Below are 26,938 nucleotides of genomic sequence, written 5' to 3' on the forward strand. Positions count from 1 at the left end.
GGAGAAATGACCTTTGGATGAAGATGGTGATGAACTTGTGCTCAGGATACTCCAGGCCAGACTGTGCCACAAAATCCCCATACGACTTTACATAAGTCATTCAAACTCTTGGACTTACCTGTTTTCACAACAGGGATAAGTCCATTTTGCCTATTTAAATTACAAGTTCTCCAAGCAGAGTGAGAAAAGCTTAGATTACTCAGTGATTAAAGCAGGCCAGGTGAACTCTCCTCGTGCAAACATTCTGCCCCTAAAAGCAACGGTAGGCAGCTACACTCCTGAGAGTATTCTAAAATGTAATTTGTATCACGTTTACTAGTGAAATAGATTTTTTTTTAAACCAGAAAATATTCAAGATTGTTTCATATGGTTGCAAGCCTACAGTATCTGTGTCCTTTCCAAACTCAGTCTCTGTGACTCCATCCTACCACGAGGACAGTACCTGTCCCAGATGTTCAAGAGTAAATTAGGTTGCAAAAGGTTGGTTGCCATTCATGCTGCCTTGTATCTTGGTGACATTACAATTTTCCACAGGTTCGGGGTCCAAATGTACTGTTTTCTGGTTCAGTTTAGAAATCTCCAGGCATAAGCGACACCTTTGATTCACAGATGGAAGTAAGAGGACATTGTAGGCTGTAAGAAATGTGCATAGCTGGGCATTTGTGGGACAAGCTAAATCCAAGTGGCCAGGAACAGGGTTGGAGGAGTTCTGGCATAATTAGTCAAGTGAGCATGGACTGTGAGCAACAGGCTGTTGGAGTCACTCTGCAGCTTTGCTGTGGATGGAACCAAACACCAACACAGACTGAATGATTTTGTGTGCAGCAAGTCCAAAACACAGCACCTGACTCAACAGTGTCTGTGCTTGTCATGAGGACTGCAAGTCTTTTTTTAAAAATATGTAACATCCGTGCAATTGTATAATAAACCTACACAGAAATATTTGTTTATATGAGCATATAACATTTCCAGGAATATGTAAATACAAATATAAACCAACAAAAAGCGTGCTCTTTGCCTCCTCTCTGACATCGCTCCAGGCAGCTCTGCTGTTCAGCAGCGAAACAAGCAGCAGCGCATAAAAAGGAGCAACAGCTTGGCTGTGTTACCACTTACCTATGGAAAAATAAACCTGAGCTCGGCAGATGCGGTTGGTGGTGGCCTGACCAACTCCTGTTGGAAATAATTATAAAAATTTGGATATACTCACTAGTTTCCCCCCAGTTTCCTCAGTTGATTGGGGGCAGCCTGGTGTCCACTTTAACCGGGTTTTTCTCCTGCCATCTCCCGCACTAAGTCTCTCTGAGCAGGGATGGCAGTGCCAGGCACCTCAGGAATCCCTCCTTACCAGCTGCTGCAAACCCGCTCCGCGTGCCCTCAGGAATCGAGGTGGCCCTTGCTCAGCAGCCATGTCTGTCACCCTTCCCTGCTCTCCCCTCCTCCTTGGAGCCACTCTGCTTGGGTGAAACAAAACAAAATAAAACCAGCTCCACAGCGTTTTTACCTCAGCCCCAAGCAGTGTGTGGGATGAGGACCTGGGAAGAAGAGCAGGGAGAGCAGGAGGAAGCCCCGTTTGCTGCCAGGGCCTACTGGGGCACGGTGTCACCAGGCCACATCCTCCCAACTGAATGTGTGAAACACCTGAAAACCACCCAAAAACCACTTGGAAAAACACCTGTCCTCATCCTCCCCACTGTGTCTCGGCGAGAACAGCCCGTGCCCAAGGCTAGCAGCCTTTACTACCTAAAACTGTGAAATAAATCAATATTTTTCCTCAGAAATCCCCAGGTAGCTTCAGAGACGCCCCCATTCCATCTTCCCCTCATTTCCTGGACATCCGAATAACAATAAACAGCATCATTTTGACAATAAACGGCATCATTTTGATATGATGTATTTATATTTACATGGTACATTTTAAAGCAATAGCTACACTGATCATACATATTAGAAACAATAAAAAAAGAAGTTAAGAACTAAAATGTACATCATACACTTGTATATATATTTTTTTTTACACAGAGGTAAAAAGGCTTATAAAAATCAATACAACAGGGTTTTAACTTTTAGTATATAGATACATAATGATGAGGCTTCAGGCACTTTAATTTGTTAATGTGAGCAATAGCTTGGAAAAAAAAAAAAAAACAAACAAAAAACCAAAACCTTTCCACAACAGGAAAAAAAAACTGGTTAATGTTTTTGTTACCACAGATACAAAAATAAAATCTGAATAATTTCTCTCAAATGATTGATGTCAGTATTGCAAAGCTGACTGGGAGAACGCTACACACTGTTCAGCAGCAGTGTGGAAATTAAGGAGAAATATTTACAAAAAACCACCCATTTCTATCCTTGTGCCCTTACACCACTGCCATCACAAACCAAATAACGCACGCAGCAAAATCTACAAGTATTACAAAAACCCAAGAGAAGAGGAAGGAAGGAGGAGGGGAAGGAAAAATAAAATAAAAAAAGAGGGACTTTTTTTTTAAACTTTTATTTTCAGACATACAGAAAGGCATGGAGTATGTCTACTTTATTTAAATAAATAGGGGCACTTCAAGACCGGACAAAAAACTGTAAGATCTTTTTGTAGTGTTGTGCTTTATAGAGAGAAGATCTTACAGATGTTTGTTTACATGAAACAACTTTTGAGAACAGAAATAAAAGGAAAAGGTTGTTTCATTAATTATTTTTTTTACGAGGCTGGCTTGATGTTTACTAGACACCATTGAGAGATTTGTCAACTGCTATTAGGCACAAAATATTTATATTTCACTCAGCAAACCCAGACACATCACCCAGAGTGTAACACTCCATCCCTTTTCCACTATCATTCAATTTTTTTCTCCAACTGAAAAAATCCCCAGTAACTGCTATGAATTAAACCTACCCAACTCTATAGTGTATAATAAGCACATTGCATACTTAATTCATGGTTGACTAGAAAGCTGTGATTAACTCTCAGAGGAACCGTCGGGACATTCCACCAAGAAAGAATGGCAAGCGTTCCTTTTACATTTATTTGGCAAATTAATTATTAAAAAAAAAATTCCTCTCTTTTAAGACTGATGTCAATGTGCAATAGAGGGAGGGAAAGGACATGCGCCCACTGGCAATTTACTGCAGAAAGAAATTATGGCAGGAACAGCAGTGCCAGCTTTGACAAGCCAATCCCTAGCTGCCTCAAAGTATTCAGATTGTACTATGCTAGTTAGAGCTCACTGCGCTAAATCAGTTTTTTTATTTTTTAATAAAAATTATTTGGCTATTCCTTGTAATATATTAGAAAAATACTCTTTTTCCAAGCTAATTACAAGCCTTGTACACAAGACAACATGACATTAAAAAAAAAAAAAAATAAAAAAATTAAAGTAATAGTATCCTGCTGTATGCACCTTATGCATCCACTTGATAAACCTGGGTGGTGAACTGGGGAGGGGGAAAGCCAGGCAGACGCTTTGGTCTGGCTCCTGCAAAGACTCACATGCTTCATCCTACATACAGACTCACAGAGACGCCGGCTGCGTGCGCAGTACGTTGAGACGTGTAAGTATCTGGAGGATTGGGACCACAGGTCACAAACTGGAAGTGGTAGTTAAGATCCTGGCTTTGGATTTTTAAATACCTGTTTAGATTGCTAAATGTTGTTTCTACAGTGGACGCATATGTTCTCATGCTCATGTATACAGAAAACAAGCAAACACGATTTTCCATATAATCCACCACGTAATGCAGCATTTCCCCAGAATTGCCATAATAGTGCTTTTGACATTGCATTGTTAGTAATTCTTTGCATATCAACAATTTTCCTCATCTGGAACCTTAGTGTTTTATTCACAGATCATTACACTGCTGGCTAATGAAGAAGTTCCCTTTCTTTTTGGGCAGAGCTCTGAAAACACAGTTTTATTTTTCCAATGTTATTTAGGGAAAAAAGAAAACACTAAAATTTTAAGTTTCCCTTTCAAGTAGTGGTCTGAAATGATTACAGGTAAGGAGGACTTCCAGATTCTCGATGGTTATGTGACTATGAGCTTTCTGCTCACAGAGCTTTGCGAACAGAGAAATAATTTAAGATGTTTGCTGAAGGAAATGACGATGGACTCTAAAAGAGGAACTGCAGCTTAGATGGCTATTTTAGCTTTGGAAAACAGAACAAAAAACCCAAAGAAAACCAGTGACAGAAATACTGTGTTGTGGTACAAGTTTGTTACTAGCACACCTTCTATACACACACAATAACTTGACGGCAAGTTAAAATACCTTCCGAGTGAGATTCCGTCCACTACACCGCCCCATTTCTAGAAATGTCAAAGCTTGCTAACACGCTGATGGTACCACACAAGCGGAGGCAAGACAGACACAACCTGGAGATGTTCTACAATCCACCACCATTTAAAGCAGTTCTTCTCTCAAACTCATTTTAAATGAAAAAAAAAAAAATATAAACATGTACAAGACAGTCTGTTTTGATTACAGATTAATAATACAAAAGTCTATGCTGTAGGTTAGTTAGTTAGAACAGTTGATGAGCAAATCAATGCAGTGTGAGCCCCAGACGACCCAATGTAAAGTGATCCGAACTGGTGGTTCCCAGATGCTGTCGGGCACAGTGGCTGCATCAAAATGAGTGATCTCAATGCTCCAAAACCAACGTGTTCCTTGAACTACAGGAGAAACGTAACACTTTGAATGCATCTGTAGTCATCCAGCAGCTTTGTGTTTTCCACCACAGCACCTGCACATGACCCCACAGTGGTAACAAGCCCGAAGCGGCAAGTAACAGCACATACATGGAGCAATGAAAGACAAGGCGATAAGGGCCATCCACCGGAGGCAAAACATTTCATCACTGGTGTCGCACGAGCAAGGATCCGTATAGTCTCCTTCTGGGTCGGACATACAGTGATAGAGCATAGTGTCTGCGCACCACATACAGCTCACTCGATGGATGCAAGTCTTGACGCGGTCTGGAGCATCCTGGCACTGACCCCGTTTGTTCTCCTCGTGGTTGAACATGTCCCTGCAGTACACGCACCGCGACCTCTCACCGTCTTCCTTCCGCCTGGGCTTGAATTTGACAGGTTGAGTCTTTATCACAGCACCCTTGATATCTTCACCCAGGTCAAAGTCCGAGTTGTCTACATAAGGATAAGTGTATTCGTGTTTCGAGGCCTCGCTTTTGGCAAAACGTACGTAGGAGTCCATGTCATCAGGATCAAAGTTCTTTCCTCGTGCTGGGGCATGGCGATAATCCTCATATCCAGTCATCCAGATCTTTTCCCGAGGATTGATGCGCACTATCTCCTCATCATCGTCTGGAAAGTTGACGTGCCGGTAGGACCGTGGTACTGACTGTGGAAGTAGGAATGGAGAGGAAGAGAGAGAAAAGATAAATAAGCTCACTTAGCTACTGGCAACAGCTGTCTCCTTGCTTCGTGAAGAACCAATATTCAACAATTTTGTCTTTCCTTTTTTGTATGCCCTTCACTATGATTCATCACAAGAGTTTCAGCCTTTGGTTCAGGAGTGAGTACAACTGTCACAGTCCTACAGTGGCCCGTGTGCACCTGGTACAATGTCACACTTTAAACCACAGTGTAATCCCTCCTCTCCCCCCGCTTTGTTTTTAATAACTGGAAGCCATTTAAAGTTAACTGAGAGGGAAACAGGAAGAGTGGAAGCGGGGGGGTGTCTTTCAGGGATGGGGGGGAAAACCACCAGTCTTAGCTCTGGCAGAGACACAGACCTTGAGGTAGCAACACTGGGAAGAAACCTTACTTGTTCTAGATGGTAGTGGTCAGAGCTATAATGGTCGTGAAGGTGTCCACGAGTGCAAATTCTTCGATGTTCGCAGGATGCAGGAGAAGCCAGAGTTCGCACAGGCTGTTCCCTTTTCTGAGAGGAGTTGGAGGAGCTATCTGTAGCATTCTGTTTTAAATGGAAAGGGGAGGGGGGAAATGGTCACACATTCAGCTGTTACCACACATGGTATTAGGAGATGTTTTGCCACTCACTGACTTTGTGCACACCTGCAATATTGGCAACACCTGACGGCTGGAGGCTTCATAAAGTTTCACATAAAATACTTGAAAGAGGCAGATCTGTTGCCAGGCCATAAAAGCTGTCGCCGCACACATGGAAAAATAATATGCCATAGCCTGCCCGTGACATATTCACCAACACCACTTGTATTTGCTTGGCATGTTATTTGTTATCCTGGGCATGGCAGGACGATGAGTCGTCACTAGAAGCTCCCTCTGAGGAGGAAAGTTAAACTCCATCAAATGATGCAATCGTGTTAAGTCCTGCGGGCTCAGACAGAGCATCTACCCAGGCTACAAAAACACTGGCAATTTTGTTAACCTTTACACGTTCTCCAAACACTCACCAAATTCCAGTTCATCACAGGCTACTTGAAAAAATCAGCTTTCCTTTAAAAACTTCAGGGTTTATTTTCCCTCTCATTTTGTCACTGCTCTCTAACGTGCAATGAACGTTGGTTGAGTTTTTATACGTTCCTGGCTCATGGTGAGCACTTTCTTTAGGTTAATTAGTTACATCATTATGCAACAATGATCACGAAAGGATGAAATATCACACAATAACATGCTGTTGCCAATACCTGCAGCTTCTTAACATATGTATTTTTCCTCCTGCAGAAATATACAGTGGGGTAACAGTTTTAGCCATCATCTCTCCATGGCCCTTCCTAGGTTAGTATAGTTGCCATACGATATCTAGAAATTCAGGATTTTGTCTGTTAATTCTATTTATAGCTTTTGGGCTCTTTCATATTACCATGAATATCAATGGACAGCTGTGAAATGCACCAGCAAACCGGAAGCAGGAAAAAAAGAGCCTCCATGCACAACGATCAGAACAGCTGTAGCATGGAACATGCCTAAAACATTGCTGCTTTGAAATAAGAAAAATCTCCACCCCATCCCCCCCTCAACTAACAAGATGTGCTGCAGCTACAAGTCCAAGAGAAAGGTTTCCATCTGCCTCCACAGTTAGCTAGAGACACAACCTTGAGAGCAGAGAATTGTATCAGTAGTAGAAGACTGGTTTTACCTGAAAAACCTTCTCTTCTTGTCAAGAATGCACTCTCTAAACACTGTTTTCCAATGAATCGTCCTAGACACATCTTTTACTCCAAGAGTACAAGCACCCTCATTATGGGTATTTGTTAAATAAAACAACGCTCTGCAAGACTCTGTCCAAAGATGAGAATACCTTGAAGTGTCACAACACAAAAATAGATGTTGGTTCTCTTTCACTGGTATAGCACTTAAAAAGCACTGAACTCCCAACTTACTTTGTTGAAAGCAAATACACAGATGTTTGCAGTGTGATGTAAAGCCAGTCAGGGTTATCTGAGAGGTACAACAAGCAGGATGAGTTTTGAATGGCTGACCCACCCACTAGGAACAGACTTTTAAGGCATGTGTTTGCTTTGGTTGTTTTTTTGCCTTTTTTTTTAAACAAGTATGTACAAGCAGATCAACTCTTAACACAGTTAACACCTCTAAAATGGAACTGCACCAATATTCAGGTTCTTCTAAAAAAGTGGTTTTATCAGCCCAGTCTTCATAACTTATTATACAAAGGCACTTCAAATGTGGGGTTTAAACCCTTCAAAGCCAAGTCTTGCACCTGTAACTTCAGATCCTACAATAAACAGCACATTTTGGGGACATTTCAAAAGAAAACGAGCAGCTTTTACAACTACTTCATGATAGAATTAAGCTTACAACCTGTTTGAAAAACCCGAGGAGAGCCAGGATTTAGTTACAACAACCATGTTGGTACTCATACGAGTACCTTTTTTTTCAGAGTTCTATATGGTGCACACCCCATAGTCTGGGCAGCCTCAGCTTGCTCTCAAAGTTGACATGACATGAACCAAAAAGGAGGTGTCATGGCAGCCAGTAGAATCCTCCACCTTCACTGGATCCGTGACTGAGCCCTGCTGGGACAAGCCTTTTGTGGATTCGCTCTGAAAACATCATGGGTGCTCATGGGTAGAACAACGAAGCCTGGGAAAATTACCCAACTGCAGGTGGTTGCACATACTGCCCTGCAACTCCCTCGCTGTCCTACATGAAAATAAAAATCCCACCCAAACTGGATATAACTCCTAGATAATCTCAGCAGGGCAGCTGGGAGCTATAACCAGCCCTCCGAGCAGCGCTATTCGCTGCCTCTCGGGGAAGGCAGCATTTCTGCAACAGGCAACTGGAAAGGAGGTTGTAGTGATTTTTATCTTGCCCGATTCGTATCTACCTTTGCTTTCCTCCACACCTTCTCCTCCTTTAGACCCGTCAGGGCAACTGAGCCTCTCCTCCACATGTGTTGACACGGCTACAAAACCTGTTTGCAGCACACCACAGAGGCCGTGGCTCTGCTCTCCGCTTTCACCTTATTAAAAATTGCTGCATTTCCACATTCAATGTCCTCAGATTAGAGGGGCAGTTTGCCAACACAAATACTTACTCTTAAGAGCCCAGAAAGGGGAAATCAAGCTATCCAAGACCAGGGCTCTGCTCACTGGTCCATAACAAAGTTCATGCTGACTCCTGGTTGGCGATGTTAAAGGCAGCAGCTGGTTAACAAATGCAGGGTTATCTTGCTGACCATCAGCTGGGATAAGCACTGTTACTTTCCAGAAGGTCCCTCATGGAAGCTTCAAACTTCCATAGGAGAAGAGAGGTCTTGACACATATGAATGGTCTGAAGATTGAGGAAAAAGAAAAAAAGGTAGAAAATACCCACCTCCCAAGCAGGTCACCACTGAACCCCACAGGCTCCTCACCTGTGCTGGTGAGAATACTCATCAATGACCTGAGAGAGGTGAACAAGATGACAAAATTTTCTGATGAAACTTAAGTTATTCAGAATGAAAGCTGACCCTGAAAACTTGCTTAAGAATCTCATAATGCTGAGAGACTGGATGTTAAAAAAAAAACCCCGAAGTGCAATGTGACGTAGACACCTTGATCTGACATGTGCAGTGATGCACTCTGAGCCAGTTATTGCTGCTCAGTAAAGAGGTTTGGGATTAAAACAGGCAGCTCTGTGACACATTAAAAAAAAAAAAAGCAGAAGCAACAATCACCAAGGCATTGTATCTATCTGCTGTGCTTCCCCAATCTGTCTGCAGTCCTGGTTCCCCTCCACCCTGTGTCAATAGAGGTTATTTCCACCATGGCAAGGTGACAGAAGCATGGCCAGGACAACAGAGGATATGGGATGGCTTCTCAACAACAGCTAACTAAATACCCTGGGTCCCTCCAGCCTGGGAAAGAGATCATGGAGGAGAAGATGGGAAGAGAAGTCTACTGGACTGTGAGTCCCATGGAAATGGGAGCAGGAAGAGATTATTCTTCCAGTATCCTTCAGAAGGGAAGATTCTGAGGCATTCACTGGAACTGGCTCAGATAAGGTTCAGGCAGAACGAGGTACCTCTGATGGTGCCTACAGTTAAAATGTGGTTCAAGAAGCCATAGGGAAACACTCAGAAGAAAATAAGTATCCAAGGATCAGAGACATGATGATGCCTCAGGCCTTCAAAAGTGTACTGTTCTCTCAGTACCACTCCACTGGGACCAAAACTGGACTTGGTGACCAGAGAAAGTCAGGCATGTTCTCAAAGAAAAGGCACAGTCATCTTCAGCCAAGTGTCACTATGAACAAATGATGGCAAGACCTTGTTAGTGAGGGAAGCAGTGAACAATTCCTGTCCCTCACGACAGGACTGGGTCTTTTCTACCATCAGTGTGGCAGGGAAACTTTTGGGGAGGATGGTCAAGAGTGGAGACACGAGAGGTTTGCTGCAGGTCATCCAACTACAACACAGTCGCCTACAGGAATACACCTAGAAAGGACATGCTGTCCAAGCTATTTCACCGACAGGAAATCAGGTCCCAAACCATCGAGCCACTGGCCTGTCAGAGAAACACTGTCTTCTTCTAAAACCTGTTGAAACCAATCCAGCTCCAGCATTTGGTTTTGAGGGAAAGCTATTGAAAACATGCCCAGTAGTCACATAAGAGAAATGAACCCAAAACTAAAGTTGGAACAGGGAGACTGATAAGAAACTCTGTTTCAACATGCCCTCAAATGCTCAATTATGAGACATTTGTGCTGCACGTACCAGAGCTTTGTGATTGCTATGGCCGCCCCAAAGTCTTGTGGTTTCACTGCCTGGATAACAAAATCGTTAATCATGACCATAAGAGTCATTTTATAAAACCTGTGCAACACATTTCCTGTTGCAAGGGAGCTGTACGTATCTGAGCGAGCAGACGTACCATATGTGTGGTATGGCTGCTGTAAGAAACAACACCGTGCTTCTACAGGCAAATGATGGCACTGTGGTAATTTAAAAAAAGAAAAAACTGTGTCCTTGTTTCCCCCTCAGACTTCTAGAAGTGACTCATTAAATTAAAAAGCCCTAGTCATTAGTAAAGAAGATTATGTTAATCATTTACTGCAGTTTACTTCTCATTGAAATGGATTTGTTACACAAGAAAGCTAATCAGATACCCAAGTAATAGGCATAGATAAGCATCTATCAGAAAACTTTGATAAAAAGAAGCCTTCTCCTGCTCCTGAACTGGACTGATCAACTTGCCTCTAATGGCTTCACAGAATAGGTTCATCCCATGTGATGCAATACCCAAGGGGGACTACGAAAAAGAAGAAAGAGTCCTCTCAGAATTACGAAGCAATACAATCCGTGGCAGCTTGTCAGAAATCGGTTGCCAAAGGGAAATTATGGAGCTCTGTCCCTTAAAACTTCCAGAAGTGCTCTCAGCCAGTTAAAGGATTCACAAGTTTGCTGTCAAAAATAATTGTGGGTCAAGCAAGACAAGATGGGGGTTTTTTATTCTCTCTAGGATTTTAATGGTTACATGAGGCAAGGGGGGAACAGAAGTACCATGATGTTGAACAATTAGTTTTGCAAGTAATAGTTCTAAAGGAATCAAAAACCCACGCCAGCTTGGCCTTTGCAAAGCACAAGCCCTCTACAAACCAACCTGCTCTCTACTGCCACGCTCCACTTTGCTCACCTCCCCCTGACATGCAAGCCCACCCACCACATCACACAGATCCAAGGGGGAGTGCTGACACGCACCATGGAAATGCAAGACTCGGTGGGGCTCAAGGTCTCATCTTTAGCAAGGCACCAGCCTGTCTGCAACAGCCAAAGCTCCTCACAGCAGCTTCTGGACATGTTAAAGAGGAGCCCATTGCCACATGGTCATCTGAGAAGGCACCCCCACCATTCCCAGGACAAGAAAAACAGCTTTGCACCAATTCATGGCTTGAGGATGAGCCTGGAAAAATGACAGCCAGCAAGCTGCATTCTCCTGTGCCACAGCCCGACCTCCTCCAGCCGAAACTCCCGCAAAGGCAGCCGGAGCCCTTGGAGTGCTCTGCCCAGGTGCATTCCCTTGGGAGCCCGGGTACAAGCCAGACCTTCCTCACTTGACCCGTTCCATTCACTGGCAGAGGGGGAGGCACAGCTGTGCTATCAATACAGAAAGGAAAAATGATAAAGCTGGCGAAACAACGCAGCAAGGGAGTGATTCCGAGCTCAGCGCCGGCCTGGAGCTTATCTGCAGAGCCTCCGCTGTTTAGGAACTTCACAAAGAGGAAGTCTGAGAGTTATTTCAGATGCATGGCAAAGAGACTTCCACCTTTCCAAAGAAATTAAGATAAAATATAGTCTCCCAGAACTCCCTCAGCTTAATCTTGCCAGACCAGAACAAATGCTTCCTTTCCTCTCCAGTTTTTTTTATTTTTTAAAGCCTAAAGAGATACAGCACTTTCGAGTTTCACAGAGAGTGGAACGGCACAAATCCTAATTTTTGTCTCAAAACACCTTTTTCTCTCTATTCAAGAAATTTAGAAAAGGAAACAGTTGATATTTTCCATCCACCTCTGACTGTGCCCTGTATGCTCATGACAGCCTATTTCAAGGGGAGTTTAGATTATCCAAGTATTAAGAAAAAGGTTCAGTATGAAAAATCTTTTAAGATTTGAGTGTCCTGTTTCCTGAGCATAGGCTTTTAATTTGTCACGGCAAGATAAAGCCATGGAAGAAAATGTTTTGTCAAATTTCTGTTTGTTTCCTATCACCGAAGACAGAAATTGTATTGTAGAAAATTGCTTCTATACATTTTTGAAACATTTTGCCACTCTCATCCACTGAGGATGGCTGGAGCTGAATCTAGTTCTACTCCTTAGCAAAGAGTCTGAAAAAGCTTTGTGTTAGATCATATTCCAGTACAGTTTGAAGACAAATTGGCTGTACACAACCACTACAATAAGCATGGATTCAGACTTTTCTAATACCAGAACAGGACTAGAATTTCTCAAATGTTTGGAGTATAGTCATCCCTTACAAAAATACCAATATGAACTGCAGAAAGCTAGCTGGTTTTACTGCTGTGTTGTTTTTTTTTTTTATTTTAAGTTTTTGTGGTTACAGCTTTCAGTGCCAGAAAGATGCTGGTGGCTGTGCTGGCTGAAGTCAGCAAAACTCAGGGAACATTTACAAGAATTTGGTGCACAAGATCATCTCCATTAAACTCCTGCTAAACCCTATTCTGGCAACACCGGTCAGTTCTGCGTGGACCACAGATGTGGCTTAACAGCTCACTTTGAGGAGTAAAAAGAATATATGAGAATCAGACACGGTTAAATGACACGGCAAACTCAGATGTGGTAAGGGGGAAACCTCAGTGAGATTTTCCTGTTTCACTATTTGCCACATACAAGGCACCAGACATCTCTGCAAAAGAAGGCATTTGGACAGACACAAAGAGAAACGTCTGCAAAAGTCAGAGGAGGACTGAGCTAAGACAGTACCACCCATTTTACTCGAACTCAGCCCAGGACCAGAGGCTGTGAGTGGGTCCACACAACATTTCCTTCCCATATGACACCCTCTTCCCTTGCCCTTACTGCACCACTGGGCTAGAGCATCACTTCAGTGGAAGGAAAAGTCTTTGCATCAGGTACTTATAAGGGAAAACCAGAACGCTGTAAGGGGAAAAAGCCCCAAACCGCAAGCCCCAGCGACTAAGGCTGCTCCCCCAGGCAGCACAGCAATCCCACAGTACAGTGGTGAGAGCAGGGTGGCTCTGTACCCACGTCCTCATCAATCTGGAGAGTCCTTACCAGGACTCCCACATTTCCTTCTTCATTCCTATAACTCCTCCATGCAGTGGCCTGATTGGATTTCTCCATGCTGATATGAGCTACACTGCTTCAACAGGATCTTTTTACCTAAACCTGGGAACTGTTTAAACTAACCAATTGCTTAAAACCATCTAGGGGTAGAGGCAGGCTTTTCCTTTTCGCAAAAAGGCTCTGTTAATCCCTTTATGCCTTGGAAGTGACATCTTGGTGCAGATTACAGCATTGGTGGGATGATCAGCATCCAGTATTTGTGTTTGTACAGCTCCACGAGGATTAGCAAAGCCTCCCTCCTCTAAAAAGTAATATTAGCCATGTTACCACATGTCCTCTCCTAAGGCCATGAGAATGGCCACCAAGGTCTGTACTGCTCTGGGGAGGTGATGGCCACTGCTTCTCCCTCCCACGAGTCCCATCACCTGCTCTGTGGGCATAGGTGGGTGGAGGACCACAGAAATCCAGCCCAAAATCTTTTCTGCATCAGCTCCCTGACCTCAGCTGACCATCTGTGTGGTAGCACAGGAGGGTCTCCAGGTGACACAGAGGGCAGAGGTATGGGAGGCTGCAGGGGGAGCTCCTAATTTTCAGGTGCTAACAGAGAGCGTAGCACATCCAACGCTGTCAAAAAGCCTTTTGCAAGATGGGTAACAATGCCAGGAAATAAAGGAGGAAAGTTCAGAGGGGGGTGTTAAACACTGGACACGCACAGGGGATGGCAGGAGCCTGCACTGCTGCTGAGCACAGTTGGGAACAGATGGCTCCACAGAACTCACCACTGAATCTCAGCTCTTCTACACAGAAATTTTCAAGGAGGGGGAAGGAAATAATATTAGGAGGGAAAGAAAAATGCTAATGAAAATTAAATTAGCCAAGCTAAAAGAACTGATGCACCTAATCCATCATGAATGTCTTTGCTATGTAAAAATTCCAAACCGCAGCCTCTAAATTCAGCAGTGGTGCTCCTATATAATAACATCAGCTTACAAACAGAGGGGAAAAAACTCAGTTAAATGCAAACTTCCCACAGCAGACTGATATGATATTTTAGGAAGTCAGTTAGGGGTCATTTATTCACACAGTTATGAGCATTGATGTTATTTTAGCTGGTATTTATCACCAAAATAGAATCCAACAGCTGATGCAAACTTTTAAAATACCCTCTTCACATGCACTGCAAAATATGTCAGGCTCTGCTTAAAAATGTAATGGTACTTATTTACTTCTGCCTTTCCTTCTCCTTTTGCAGACAGAGACAGAGACAGATGAACTGCTTCCTATAATGACTTCTGATTTAATTTTCATAAAATATTTACAAGATACAGGGCAAGCAGACCCTTGGCAAAACACATTAGGCAGGTGAGGGAAGGAAACAGGGCTATTTAGATGCAGTTCTTTATAATGCATTTCTGTACTGGGCAAAGGTCCGTTTTGAGTTCCCCAGACTCTTGTGTTTTGTTGTACATCTTCAGTTACTACCAAAACCATACCTGGGACAGAGGGGACACAAACCTGCAGTATTTTGTCAATCAGAAGGTTGTGAGGTTTTTTGTGCTGTGGGGTTTTTTTTTCCTTTCTTTAAAGGGGTGGAAGGGGAAACCTGCCAATTTAAAGGAAAATCTTGAAGCCTCATGCAAAAGCACGTTTCATTGTTAAGCTTTAAAAAAAAAGAAACTGCAAACAACGAAAAAAAAAACCATTTGAAAGGATGCAACTAAATTCCAGTCAGACGAGCAAAATTCAGGTGCACACTCCAGGAAGTCTCAACTCTGTGTGTTTTGTTTTTTTTTTTTTCTTTTCTACTTGTTACACAAGACAACAGATTCAAATCAGATTTGCCAGTGTTTAAACAGCATATGGAAATTACAGGAAGAGAAGAGCAATACAGTCATTTGCTCCACAGTTCCAGCTCGGCTCCCTCCATATCACTGCCAAGATGGATGCTCCAGCTCAGCAACCCCTCTAAATTAGGCAGAGGCTGGGGCTGAGCACAGCTTTGCCCACTTGCTCCAGATCTGCATCTCTCTGGTCCCACCAGGTTGTGTGCCAGGCAGCCATTCCCTAATCCCTTCTGCTGCAGCACAGGAAGTTGTCAGTCACAGCTCTGCCCGCCGGCCAAAGCTGTCTCCTTCCAACAGTGTTTACACCCTGTGCAGGGTCCACTCTGCCTGTCACCTTCAGAGCCAGTGCCTGGGGCCAGGAAAGACACCCCAAATCCAGCTGGTGCCTCCTCCTCAGAGCGCCCTGGGACAAAGAGTTTTGTTCCAACACAGCAGCCAGCTGTTTGCTGAAAGTCACTTCCTCAGGTTGAATATTAAAATAATGGAAAAGGTCATTCCCTGTCTTTCTGTCAAGCACCCCACAGCTGAAAGAAAGGATTGTAAACTTCAAAGGCTGACTGCATAGCCCAGATCAAAGAAGGAATCTAATGGAAAACTATAGTCATACCATGTATTTTCAAGGTAAAAGCCACATTTGGCCACAACACACCCACACTGACACCACCTCAGCTATTCTGTCATCTCCTTCTTGTCTCGATCGAAGAATGAATTTCACAGTAGCAACATGAAGGAGGAAAATGCCTTAAATCCGAAGCCAGACTCAGACACGAGTGCAAGAACCATCTTACTTGTACCACCGGGTCTTGTAGAAGGCGAGGTATCCAGGCCAAGGGGGTACATGATGAATTTCAGGTGTCACAATGAATATTAGTGGGGTGGAAGAGGTTTTTTGCCGCCCGCTCAGTCCCTGGACTCTTACAGTTTCCCTTGAGCCAGCACTTCTGCTTTTCCAGCCCTACAGCAAGCAGGCTCCAGGAGCCAAACCACCGGAAAAGTATTCGTTTTCTTTTATAGGGCTGGTTTTTGGTTCACTTCCCCAGGCTGGCTCAGCACTGGGTCAGCCGTGCTAGGGAAAGGGGCATGGAGGAGCCCCCTCTCTGCTCTGGTGATGCTAAAGGTGCACCAGTCAAGTTGAATCTCTCGGCTGTGGTTTCACATAGGTGCTAAAATATCTCCTGCCACCCCAAATCCTGCTCCCCCACACCAGCTCCAACTCTTGGCATGGCTGTGCTGTGAAAGCAAGGTGGGGGAACTGAGCTGGCTGGAAAACAACTTGCTTTTCACAGGCTTCTTGACTCAAATCAGGTCCCCCCCCTTACATAATGCTGAAGAAATGCCCTGGGAACCACGGCTGAACAAAAGCAAAGGTAAAAAAAAATAAAATAACAAAAAAAATCCTTTCCCACCCTGTTTTACTGTATGTTAAGAAATGGCAATTTCATCTTGGCTGTATTTTGTTTCTGACACATTTGTGCCTTAAGCACACAAATACACTAAAGCATTTAGCTCCAGATGAATTAAAAGGGAACATGCTCATAAACAGCTTCACACTTTAACTATCACATAGTTTAAGTACATTACTACACAGCCAATTTATTTTTTCAGGAGACAAACATGCAGCTGGTTGATTGCAAGTGTGAAATGGTGCTACAACACACTCTGATCACAAACTCACCAGCCAGAAACTACGAACAGAGAGAGGCACCAGTCAAGTCACCTTTGGATGTGGAAATCTTACAGGCAGGTTTGCTGGTGACCCTTCTCATCCTTAAGCCTCATATTGCAAGAAAACAAGGGTTTCAGTAACCTGAAGGTTACCTAAATATTTGAGTGCAAGTTTGCTTATATGTAACAAAAATAATTAATAGAGTATGAAATGTAAAGAGCTGGCACGCTAAAGCATGCCATCCTATCATCATCTAAGTACAGGGAAAGGCCAAACTGGGTGTTAAAAAGATAAGGAAGGGAGGGAGAAAGAAGGAAAGACGGATAGACATCCTTTGAACTGCTGGAGTAAACCAAACAAAACCAACACCTAACTGGTGTACAAATTACAACACAAGCTCTGGCAAGATGCAGCTACAAGGAAACTTCCACCACAGCAGAAGATCAAATTTCCATTTCCTGCAGGATATATCCCAATCCCAGTGCACAACCAACTGTGTTTGCATGTGGGAATGGTACAGAGCCAGAAAACACACTACAAACATGGTCTTGAGAGGAAATATTGTGACAAGAGAAATTGCTTACCCTCAGCAAGGTAGCTCAACACATCCCAGTTGCAGCTATAATTAGCTACATAAAAATTACACGACAGCAAGACTTAGAATACCTGATAGCAATACAGATATTTTCTGCTTAATATTTTGTTCTTCTTATTCGTAATTCACTTAAGAGTGAAACAGTGCCAAAGTAACTGAAGTTCAACGCATCTGGGAATCGTGTTGAACTGCTTATTCCTGATCTGCAGCAAGAAAAGAATGCTTTGCCTATCAGAGTGTGACACAAAAGCAAAAAAACCAACATGATAAATACAATAAAGCAATACATAAATTTTGCAAGACCCCTACTCCCCCTCCTTTCTTTTAAAGGAAGCAAATAAAGCTTCAAATTTACCCCATGAATCTCTCTCCTACCAGCTCCCCTGAGCTCCACACTACATCTCATGAATCTGTTATATACACAAGAATAAATGGATTTTATGTTCTGTGTACCTCCAACGCCACAGTAATTTTCATATTTCCTTCTGTCCAGATGACAGGCTATGAGAAAGCAAGGATAATCTATAGGCTGAAGAAGATAGTAATTGCCCCCGCAGTTTTGAAGGACTTAAGTAAAAGAGCAGCTGCCATCCCAGATGATACCTCTGTTTCAGTGACAACAGTATTAAATTATCAGTGAGTAAACCTTGCTTGTATTGGTAAAAAGACAAAAAAAAAAAGGGTTAATTTCCAGCATCACTGGAAAGAAACAGGAGGTCCTGAAAGAAAGGGAGAAACATAACACTAGAAAATAAACCTGACAGCCAGAGAAAAAACTTTCCACTTGACCTTCCCTACTGAAAAATCTCTCTGAACATCAGTATCCACTGCCATTGAGCATCGTGAATTTGTGTGGGCAAAGTTAACCTGAAGGCATCAAAAAACTCCCAAACAAACAACAAAGGAAGGGATAAAAAGCAGCTAGCCTTAAAACAGCTGGGTATTCAGGACCTTTTCACTGTTTTAGTGGCAACTCTCCTGCCTTCTGACCCCCGGCATACAAGCAGGAAGAATTCCACTGAAAAGCCGATACACCCTGGGATTAATGGGAAGAAGGAAAAAAACCCCAAACTACAGATAAACCAATGACTTCAGCCTCCAGGACTACCTTGGTAGTGAGCCTGCTGGAAGAGATCAAGGCAGAGCTCCCAGTGCTGAAGTGCAAGGAGTGAAAGCCGTGTTCAGACACCACGAGCACTCGCTGAGCTGGTGCTGCACTGACTGCTCGGGTGCCGGGCAAGGATGCCCAGAGCACCATGAGAGACTCAGCTATAAAAGAGTATAAAAGAGTTCATTGGTCAAAGCCAGCTATGGCTTCTTTTCTTTTTGTTTGTTTTCTTTTTGTTGTTTTTTTTTTGAGGGCGGGGTTTGAGCCTGCTGGTTTCTGTGTGTGAACTTCTCTCTCCCTAGCAAGTACTTTTTTTCTTTTTTCCTTTTAAAATCTGAATTAGAATAGCTGTGGTTTACAATGTGAGCCCAAAATCCAGACATCAGAGGATGTGGCTAGCAGCAATGAACCCTCTGGCTGTCCAGGCACAGCATAGCTGGCTGCTGGGCAGGAAGAAGAACAGAAGTGAGGCCATCGAGTCCTGTCACTGTGACAATCCCCTCATCACTTTGCTCAGCCTCACAGAGCAAACAAGGTGGATTTGCTGAAGGTGCCAGCCCCATCATCCCCACAGAGAGCTCTGCTCCTCCAAAAAGCATTTTTCCTGTCTGCTACTCTAGCACAGCCTCAAGAAAAAGGAAATTGCAGGCTCTTGTGGCTCCTCAATCCCTGAGCACAACTTCTGACAGAAACACATCAGTGCTTCTCTACTCTCAGCAACATCTTTTTCCACAGAGGGGTGGGATGAGATGCTCCAGCATCCCACAAAACTTACAAATATATTCCAAAGTATTTGGACCGGGTTTCTGCATGTCTACTTTACAGAAAAAAGCTACAGTGGTTCTTTAAAAGAACCATCTGAATGTGAAACGTCCAAGCCAGCAAGAAAAAATTACATTTACTGTTTATCTAATCTAACTAACATAAATCTTATAAATTTTAATAGTGAGGCTCTAACACACTTGAGGCCCACATGGGAGATGAAAGTAGACAAAAGGTTTCATGGAAAGGCAGCAGGGAGAAATCTTCTTTTCTTTAGGAAAGCAGGAGAGATGCAAGGAGGACTGTAATGGCAACATCTGCCCCAATGTGCACCACTCTGGTGGGGAATGGGTAATTGTGCCTCTCTCTAAAATGACTACCAGCACCATCCATGCCACATAACAAACTTCCTAACTCATCCCCAAGCACAGGAGTCCACATTCAAAAGGCATAAGGGGCACAGGATCACTCCAAACACACAATTTGGTGGTGAAAACACGAGTATGAAGACTCCTGCTGGAAGTCCAAGAAGAAAAGCAGTGGCAGCAAGATCTTCACCTTAGTGAAGCAGGAGAATGTTTTCCCTGTCTTGTAGTTGGGGAACCAAGGTAAGCAAGCTTCTAGCCAGGAGTCAACAAGGGAAGCAATGAATCAAATGTAGGCGCCTCGAAACACAACTCTGTGGCTCAGCCAAGGACCTCTAGATCATGCCTGCTCTACTTCCAAAATTTTGCAGGTCTCACTTTGAACAAAAACTAGGTTTTTAAAAACATTATTATTGATTACATGAAACAGCTGTGATTGTACAGTGCATGTCAAACTTAGTAAGGCTGAATTTTGCTGTTTTCTCTCTTACATTCCCCCTAACCCAGAAAGAGACTGCAGTTATTTTTTTTAGAGTCACAAACCAGAATAAACATGGGAGCTGCTGCTCCTCCTGCCAGTGGGTGTCTTTTCTTTAGCACTAAAGCAGGCACAAGGCTGCAGATTTATCTGAAAAACACATGAGTGGTGTTTCAGCTGAACTGGTCATAAGGTTTCAGAACAAACACCTCTGCTTTTTCAGATGGGATGCTAAAAGAGACCATTTCAGGCACTCTGAAGACTCTGGAAGACATTGACCTTTTTTCCTTGGACTCAATTCACATTTTTCACTTTGTGGTCATGTGGGATTATTATCTGTAATTGAAAGTAAAAGTGTAGATTGAGGAAAAAATTTTACACAAGAACCCAATTATATGACAAATTCCATGGCTGAGGAACTATAGAATATATTCAGCCTGCATTAAATGTTACTTCTGAAATGAATGTTAATTAAAGAAGGCTGAAGATGCAGGCTGGATGGATGAAGACAAACAGAACAACCTCAGCCTGTTGCAATGACAGTGTTTTCCCCAATGGAGACAGAAGGGATGGCCAGTCTTACTCAGATTGCATCTCTTGAGAGGACGATTTATAATGTACAAGACAGGAGAAATTTATTTGCTAACATATGGAAAACATTTATGGGCTCTTCTGAGGATCTGAAATTAAAGAAACACAACTACATATTGTTAAAACTTCTAAATGGAGATTTCATTTAAGAAATAAGCATTTTTCAACTCGAGTCAGTGACATTTACTTCTATATACTTTTGTTTTCTGCCCTATCAGGTACGAGCTTCAGAACAGGGGTCTGCTGTAGGTCTGAGCCACAGGAAAAGTATTAGTTGGCAAAGTCCTGTTTTTAAAGATGTAATCCATGCTTCAAGAAGATGGATGGGGAGCATACACCACAGGGATGGGGCAGGGTACTGCTGCCCAAGTTATCATCCTGGCACTGCAAGTTACTGTGATGGGAGGAGATAAGGCTCCTGACACCAAGCAAATGTTCACACTGCCACAACTGTAGATAATTCACCCCCTCGGAAACAAAAAAAATAAATCCACCTTCTGGTACAAGAAAATTATTTTCCACTAAGCCACACAAAGAGCATAGCCTGAAGGGGAGCTCTACCTCTAGGGCAAAACTTCTCTTTCCCATGGAAGTACCTTGCTGGATGCCTGGAAGGGCTGCATGATGAATAAACGAAGTGGATGATGCACAAGCTGCACACACAAAAATATGCACATCCCACGGAGCAGGACTGGAGCGAACATTATAAAAGCCAATTGATTGACATTATAAGGTCAGTCAATAACCAACAGCCACGTTGGAGTCACGGCTTCTATGCAGCGAGGGTGGTTGTTTTAAAACTGGTTGGTGCAAACATTGGTGCACGATGAAGTCAGGGTGGCTGGTCACAAAGCATCCTAGGAAATGTGAGGTTTTGGACTGCTGTGCTTGAACAGATTGAAACATCTTCAAGGAGAGCAGGACCTCGGGCCAAATACTTGAGGCAGCAGTGCAGCAGCAACGGCTGGGATTTTCAGAGATGGGTAAATGACTGATTAAATGACTCAATCATGCAGATGCTTTTGAAAATTCTGCCGCACGCAGTTAAGTTTATTCATGCATGAGTGGGAGAGGGGGAGGACTGTGAAGATTTTAATAACTACCCTAGGAAATAAAAAAGAACAAATGTACTTTCTCTTTAAAACACAGGGTGGTGGGGGGGAAAAAACCCCAAACTCAAAAAATCCACTGCTGTGGCTGAGAAAGAGTTTACAGAAAGTTGCAGGGAAGTTTTGCGTGGAAGGATGACCAAGTGGACTATGATACACTAGTCAAAAATATGTGCAAAGGAAGAATGAAACAGAAGGGTAAAAATAAAACATTTCACAGCCCTATCAATTTCTTCCAGTTTTAAACTGCTCCATGCTTCAGTATGTTATTTCTGGCTTATGCAGACTTCATACTCCACCATAATCTACCAGATAAACAGAAGTTGAGAGCTTTGAAGAGCTGTAGGAAAAGGAAAGACTTCATCTCAGGAAAACAAAGAAGAAATATTAGGGAAGAAGATGCCCCTAAAGCCTTATTTCTGGAGTATAACAACACATCTGCCTGATGCAACAGCTTGACTTAACAGCACCATGAGAGGAAGCACCACCAGTGAAGTCCCTCTGGCTCTCTGGAGATCACAAAACCACACAGAGAGCGCTGCCATTGCAGGGTACAACTCATCCCCCAGATCCCAAAAAAATGCTGACTGCTGCTGAGGTTTCCCTGCTTGTTAATGCTATTGAGGATCTTCTTGCTCCTTCTCCATCAGGAATCCTACCCATAAATATCTGCACGGCAGGGAGTTACCTGTCACCTCCCCGGGGTCAAGACAATGGGAAAAATCTCTCAGAGTTTTGGTCCTTCACTTTGATTGCAGGAGTTTGAGTGATTTGGATGCCGCTGGAGCACCATTCATCCAACTTTTCCAATGCAAAACAACACCTACTTAAAGGCAACAAGTTCTTCCTCCTGGTAAAAAGCATCCTATGAGTTTAATAATCAACACTCAACCTCGAGATTGAGTGTGTGAAGAAATTCAGGAGCACTCTCAGGTCCCTAAACATCAGCCAGTAGGATTTTAGTAAAAAATATCCCTTCTTATTTCCACAGGCTACTTCTCACTGCTTAAACACTGAGTATTCCAATGTGTAGCCCAGTGAGAGCTGGCACACACCCACCCAAGGCACATTTTGATAGTCATCCCCTTTCTGATGAGCACAGAATAGCCACACACACATCAAGAGTGACTGTCCACCCCCAGCAGAGCACAGCTCATCCGGTGAATCTGGGAGCAAAACAGCACATATTGGTAAACGGCTCTGGCTCCACCGGTGCCTCCCCCTGGTCTGTCCCAACCCAGTGCCTATAAATCACTTCTGGCAGGTAGTTGGGAAGCAGCTGCTAATGATAGTTTTGCTGCAGAGTGCAGGAAGTCACCTTTTAACCCTGCCTGCTGTTGTTTGTCTCCCTGAGCCTTGACAAAAGGACAGATGCAGACAACGTGCCAGCCGTCGGGAGGATCTGGTCAAAACGCGGCAGGGAACCTGACCCGGTCCCACACTTGGTGAAACACCACCCTCAAAAACACCTTTTGGCTTCTGGTGCTTCCTGGTACCCATTTTCAAACAGCTTGATGCCTGTACTCATTTTTTTCCTCATTCACCTTAACGAATCACAAAGACAATTTTGTGATACTGTTGCTGCACAGAGGATGTCCCACTTTCCACCCTCCTGGCACTCAGGCCCCACAGAACAATGACATTTATAATATACTAATGCACATATATATGTGTGCATGGGGGGCTGCAATCTAAGGTGAGCAAATGAATTCAATAAGACAAAATATACACTGAGCAACTCATTTTCAGCCTGTGATTAAACAGCCCTGACCAGATCCAGAATTTCACCTGACAGGTTTTTTTATTTTTTAACTTTCCTTTTAAAGTGTGCAAGTGTAGCCACTTCTGTTTCAGCAAAGCTCCAAAATACATTTTAGACAATACCACAAATAAACTGCAAACAACTCACTCTTATTTAAGTCACTGCTGGTTAGGGAGGTGGCACATTACTGTGCCTTCCTCCACCAAAAAAGCCACTTGTTTGAACTTTCTACATTTTATGTACAGGTGAAACATCTTTAAAGTTGGCTTCTGTTAAGAACTGTGATTCAAAATCTTCTTTACCTGAGTAGCAGTCACCTCCTTGAGTTTGTAGGAAGCTTCTCATGGACAGAGAGAAGTATTAAGAGGTGTGTGTGCACCACTCAGACTAAGCCACAGGAAATTTGAGGGTGACTATTTCTTCACTTCTAGCCCCTGACATCATCTGCTCCGACATGCTTTTCACGTGGCAGTGGGAGGCCAAAAGAAACCCAACATTCTGTAGAGGATATACTTCCATCAAATAAAACACACCCAATGGCCAAACACGATGGTGGCTGAAAGCCAACCCTGAGGCATAAAAACAAAAAACCCTTTCAAACTTGACCATGTAAACCTGAGCATGAAAGAGAACGACCTCGGGTGACATGTACTTACAGTGAAGACATCATCATCGCCGACCTCAGCCTCGTTGTGAAGGGTGGACGAGGAAGTCGTAGATCCTAGGAAAAAAAAAAACCAATTTTTTAAACACATGACAACATTTCCATGCAACCTTTGTTGTTTGTTTTTTTTTTTTTTTTAATCAGGCCAGTAAACGTCTGGATTCTCACAAGTTTGTGTGTTGTAGATACGTGAAAGAGTGGCTCAAACTAAGGAAGAAAAACCCATTCTTCTGAGTTTTGGAAAGGTAAAATCCAAGCTAGGTTTGGAAAGGTAAAATCTGAAAGTATCTGTAAAAGCAACTGTGTGGCTGGCAATGCTAATTAACAATGTTAAAAATAGCAGTTACCATTTCCAATTACAGAAGACTTTAATTTCTGTAGAATGGTAAAGTTATGCACTAATCAGTGCTTGAGGCTATATCTGCAGCTGTCAAGAAACCATATATGAGTTTTTCTTCACATATTCCCTAAATCTGGGGGCAAAATAGCCTTTTGTTTAAAAAAAACAAACCTGACTTTGAAAATGAAGAGTTGGACTGAGTTTTTTTCTCCTTCCAAATCTGGAAGTTGTTATATACTCTAAAGGTCTTCTCTGTTATCAGCTGCTTCTCAGAAAACCACCCTGCCCCACATAAGCAAAGCGTTTGAAAGGAGCTGATATGTGTAAAACCATAGAAAAGAGCAAAATATTGGGGTGCCATTTTCACTAGTTACATGGCAATCTTCTGGAAAAGTGGGAAAGCGTATTAAAAAAATCTTCTTCCAATGTCTTTCCTCATCCCGTGGGTGTTCCCCTCTGGAGCCGCTGGAAAGCCCAGTCAGCATCCACATCCCAGAAGGGCATCACAGAGGGTGACAAACACCATTGTTGGACTTGACAGTAAATTTATGCTGTAGCTAAAAGGGGGTGACCCCTCTCCTTACACCAGCCCCCCTTCCCGTCTGGCTTCACCCTCCATGAGGCCTCCAAGGAAGGTGGGTGCAGCAAGATGGCCTTGGGGGAGAAACTCCAAGTCAAAGGTCTATTTTTCTGCTGTAAGCCCACTGTTAGACTGAATTACAGCCCCATCACATCTCTGACCAAAATAGTTGAACGGTTTGTACCGCCTTCATTCTGGAAATTTGTTAAAATAACGTGCTTTATATAATGCTATCAGCACCAGCCTTGGCTGCTCTCAGTTGCATCATCATGAAGATGTGCAGAGCTAAGTGCGAAAGCCCACTTAAAACACTGAGTAATGTGGAAACATTTGTGCCATTTGCTACATTAGCTTTAAAATTAAAATACCCCAATGCTCTATGGAGCTGCATAGGATTCCTGTACTTGTGCACCAAACTTCTGATGCTACAGGGAATGAACTGCAGGTTAAATATTAACAATAAAGCAGTGATTTCATGAAGTTCCAAATGCACAGTCAGCTGTGCTTAATATTACCTGCTAAATTCGATCAAGTCTGTGAACAAAAAATGAATGACAAATGAAGTCGGCTGCCCGATGCTGTGTGTGCATGAGCCAGTTATTGTTGTTCATTCAGAAAGCCTTATTTGGAAGTTAAGGAGGAACACATTCATGAGGATCAGCCTGTACTGTTAATGGGATAAATATAGATTTGCTGATTTTGAAGCATCTGAGATGCAGCAGAACTTGATTTTAAATACCTCCACTGTAAAATGGATCAGAAAGAGCAAAACAGGAGTTGCCAAGTATCAGCATCTCCAAAAGACCATACAGATGAGTTATCACCTCCTTGAAACTTTGCACAGTCCTGTGCCACTTACATAAAACATCACTTTTATGACTCGAAATGCTTCACAGTCTTAGCAAGAAGAAGAAAGTGGAAAGTCTGGCTGTAGCTTCTTCATGTCAATTGCACAGAAAAAAGCCAATGAGTAACTATTTGAGAACATCCTTCCTCTAACTGATGAGGTATTTGCCAGCAAGGAGCACTGGAGGATTAACTGTCTCCCAGTATCCACCATTTTCATGTTAAAGCAAGGACAGGGTATCTAGAACATTAAGCTGTCTTATGGAGCTGGTGTCCTCAAAAATAATACACATCTGGACGTATATTTGAGTGAGTATCCTCAAAAAATGATACCATCTGTACATAAAAATGTCCCAGTCACACAGATGGAGAAGGCAAAAGGTTTTGAATCACTAAGTCCCTACGTAAAGTGGCATGGTTAAAAAAAAAATCAAGAAAAAACCCCCATGAAGAATCAAATGTTATTAAAATAAAGTACAATAGAATTATAGCTGTATTATGATTGCCTGATTGCAATGAACTGGGAAAAGCAAAAATTTATGACAACTTCAAAGCACGGGCAATTCCAACGCATTTTTTGCAGAACTAAAAAAACAACACCCCAAAACACAACAAAGTCTTCAAGAACTACCATTCAACTAAGAGGATGCAGACAAAACTAATTACTTCAAAATAAAACCAAAGACAAACCAAAGTTTTATTCAACTCCAGGCAAGAATTAATCCTATGATTTAACAAAGACTTCAGCAAGACGAGATTTGACTGCACATAAAGAAGAGCCTGGGCTGTTTGAGTTGCCATCACTAGTGTGAAATCCAAGCCTATCAAAGAAAGCAATAACAACAAACTTGATGATAATTAAGGGTGAGAAGTGTGGACAGATAGGATTGAAAAATACTTGGACAGAAACACCTTATGTCCTTAAGGGAAGAGAAAACTCAGTTCTTAAAAGCTGATTTTAAATCCATCCCTCTTCCCAGCTCCCTGACTCAAACCCCTTCCCCACTCTTCCAAGG

General features: G+C 42.9%; 1 protein-coding gene across 2 annotated transcripts in view; it reads right to left on the bottom strand.

Annotated features, from left to right (window-relative positions):
- Positions 1-1,878: 1,878 nt before the first annotated feature.
- The window catches only part of SPRED2 (sprouty related EVH1 domain containing 2), a 60,037-nt gene continuing 34,977 nt past the window's right edge, over positions 1,879-26,938 (bottom strand). For both annotated transcript variants that reach the window (XM_032681541.1, XM_032681542.1), the window contains 3 exons: positions 24,149-24,213; positions 5,788-5,937; positions 1,879-5,361 (listed from right to left, as the gene is read on the bottom strand). In XM_032681541.1, coding sequence (XP_032537432.1) covers positions 4,711-5,361; positions 5,788-5,937; positions 24,149-24,213 — 866 coding nt within the window. In that variant the 3' untranslated portion in view covers positions 1,879-4,710. The remainder of the gene's footprint in view (positions 5,362-5,787; positions 5,938-24,148; positions 24,214-26,938) is intronic.

This window comes from Chiroxiphia lanceolata, chromosome 3 (genome assembly GCF_009829145.1).
Source record: "Chiroxiphia lanceolata isolate bChiLan1 chromosome 3, bChiLan1.pri, whole genome shotgun sequence".
Classification (NCBI taxonomy): Eukaryota; Metazoa; Chordata; class Aves; order Passeriformes; family Pipridae; genus Chiroxiphia; species Chiroxiphia lanceolata.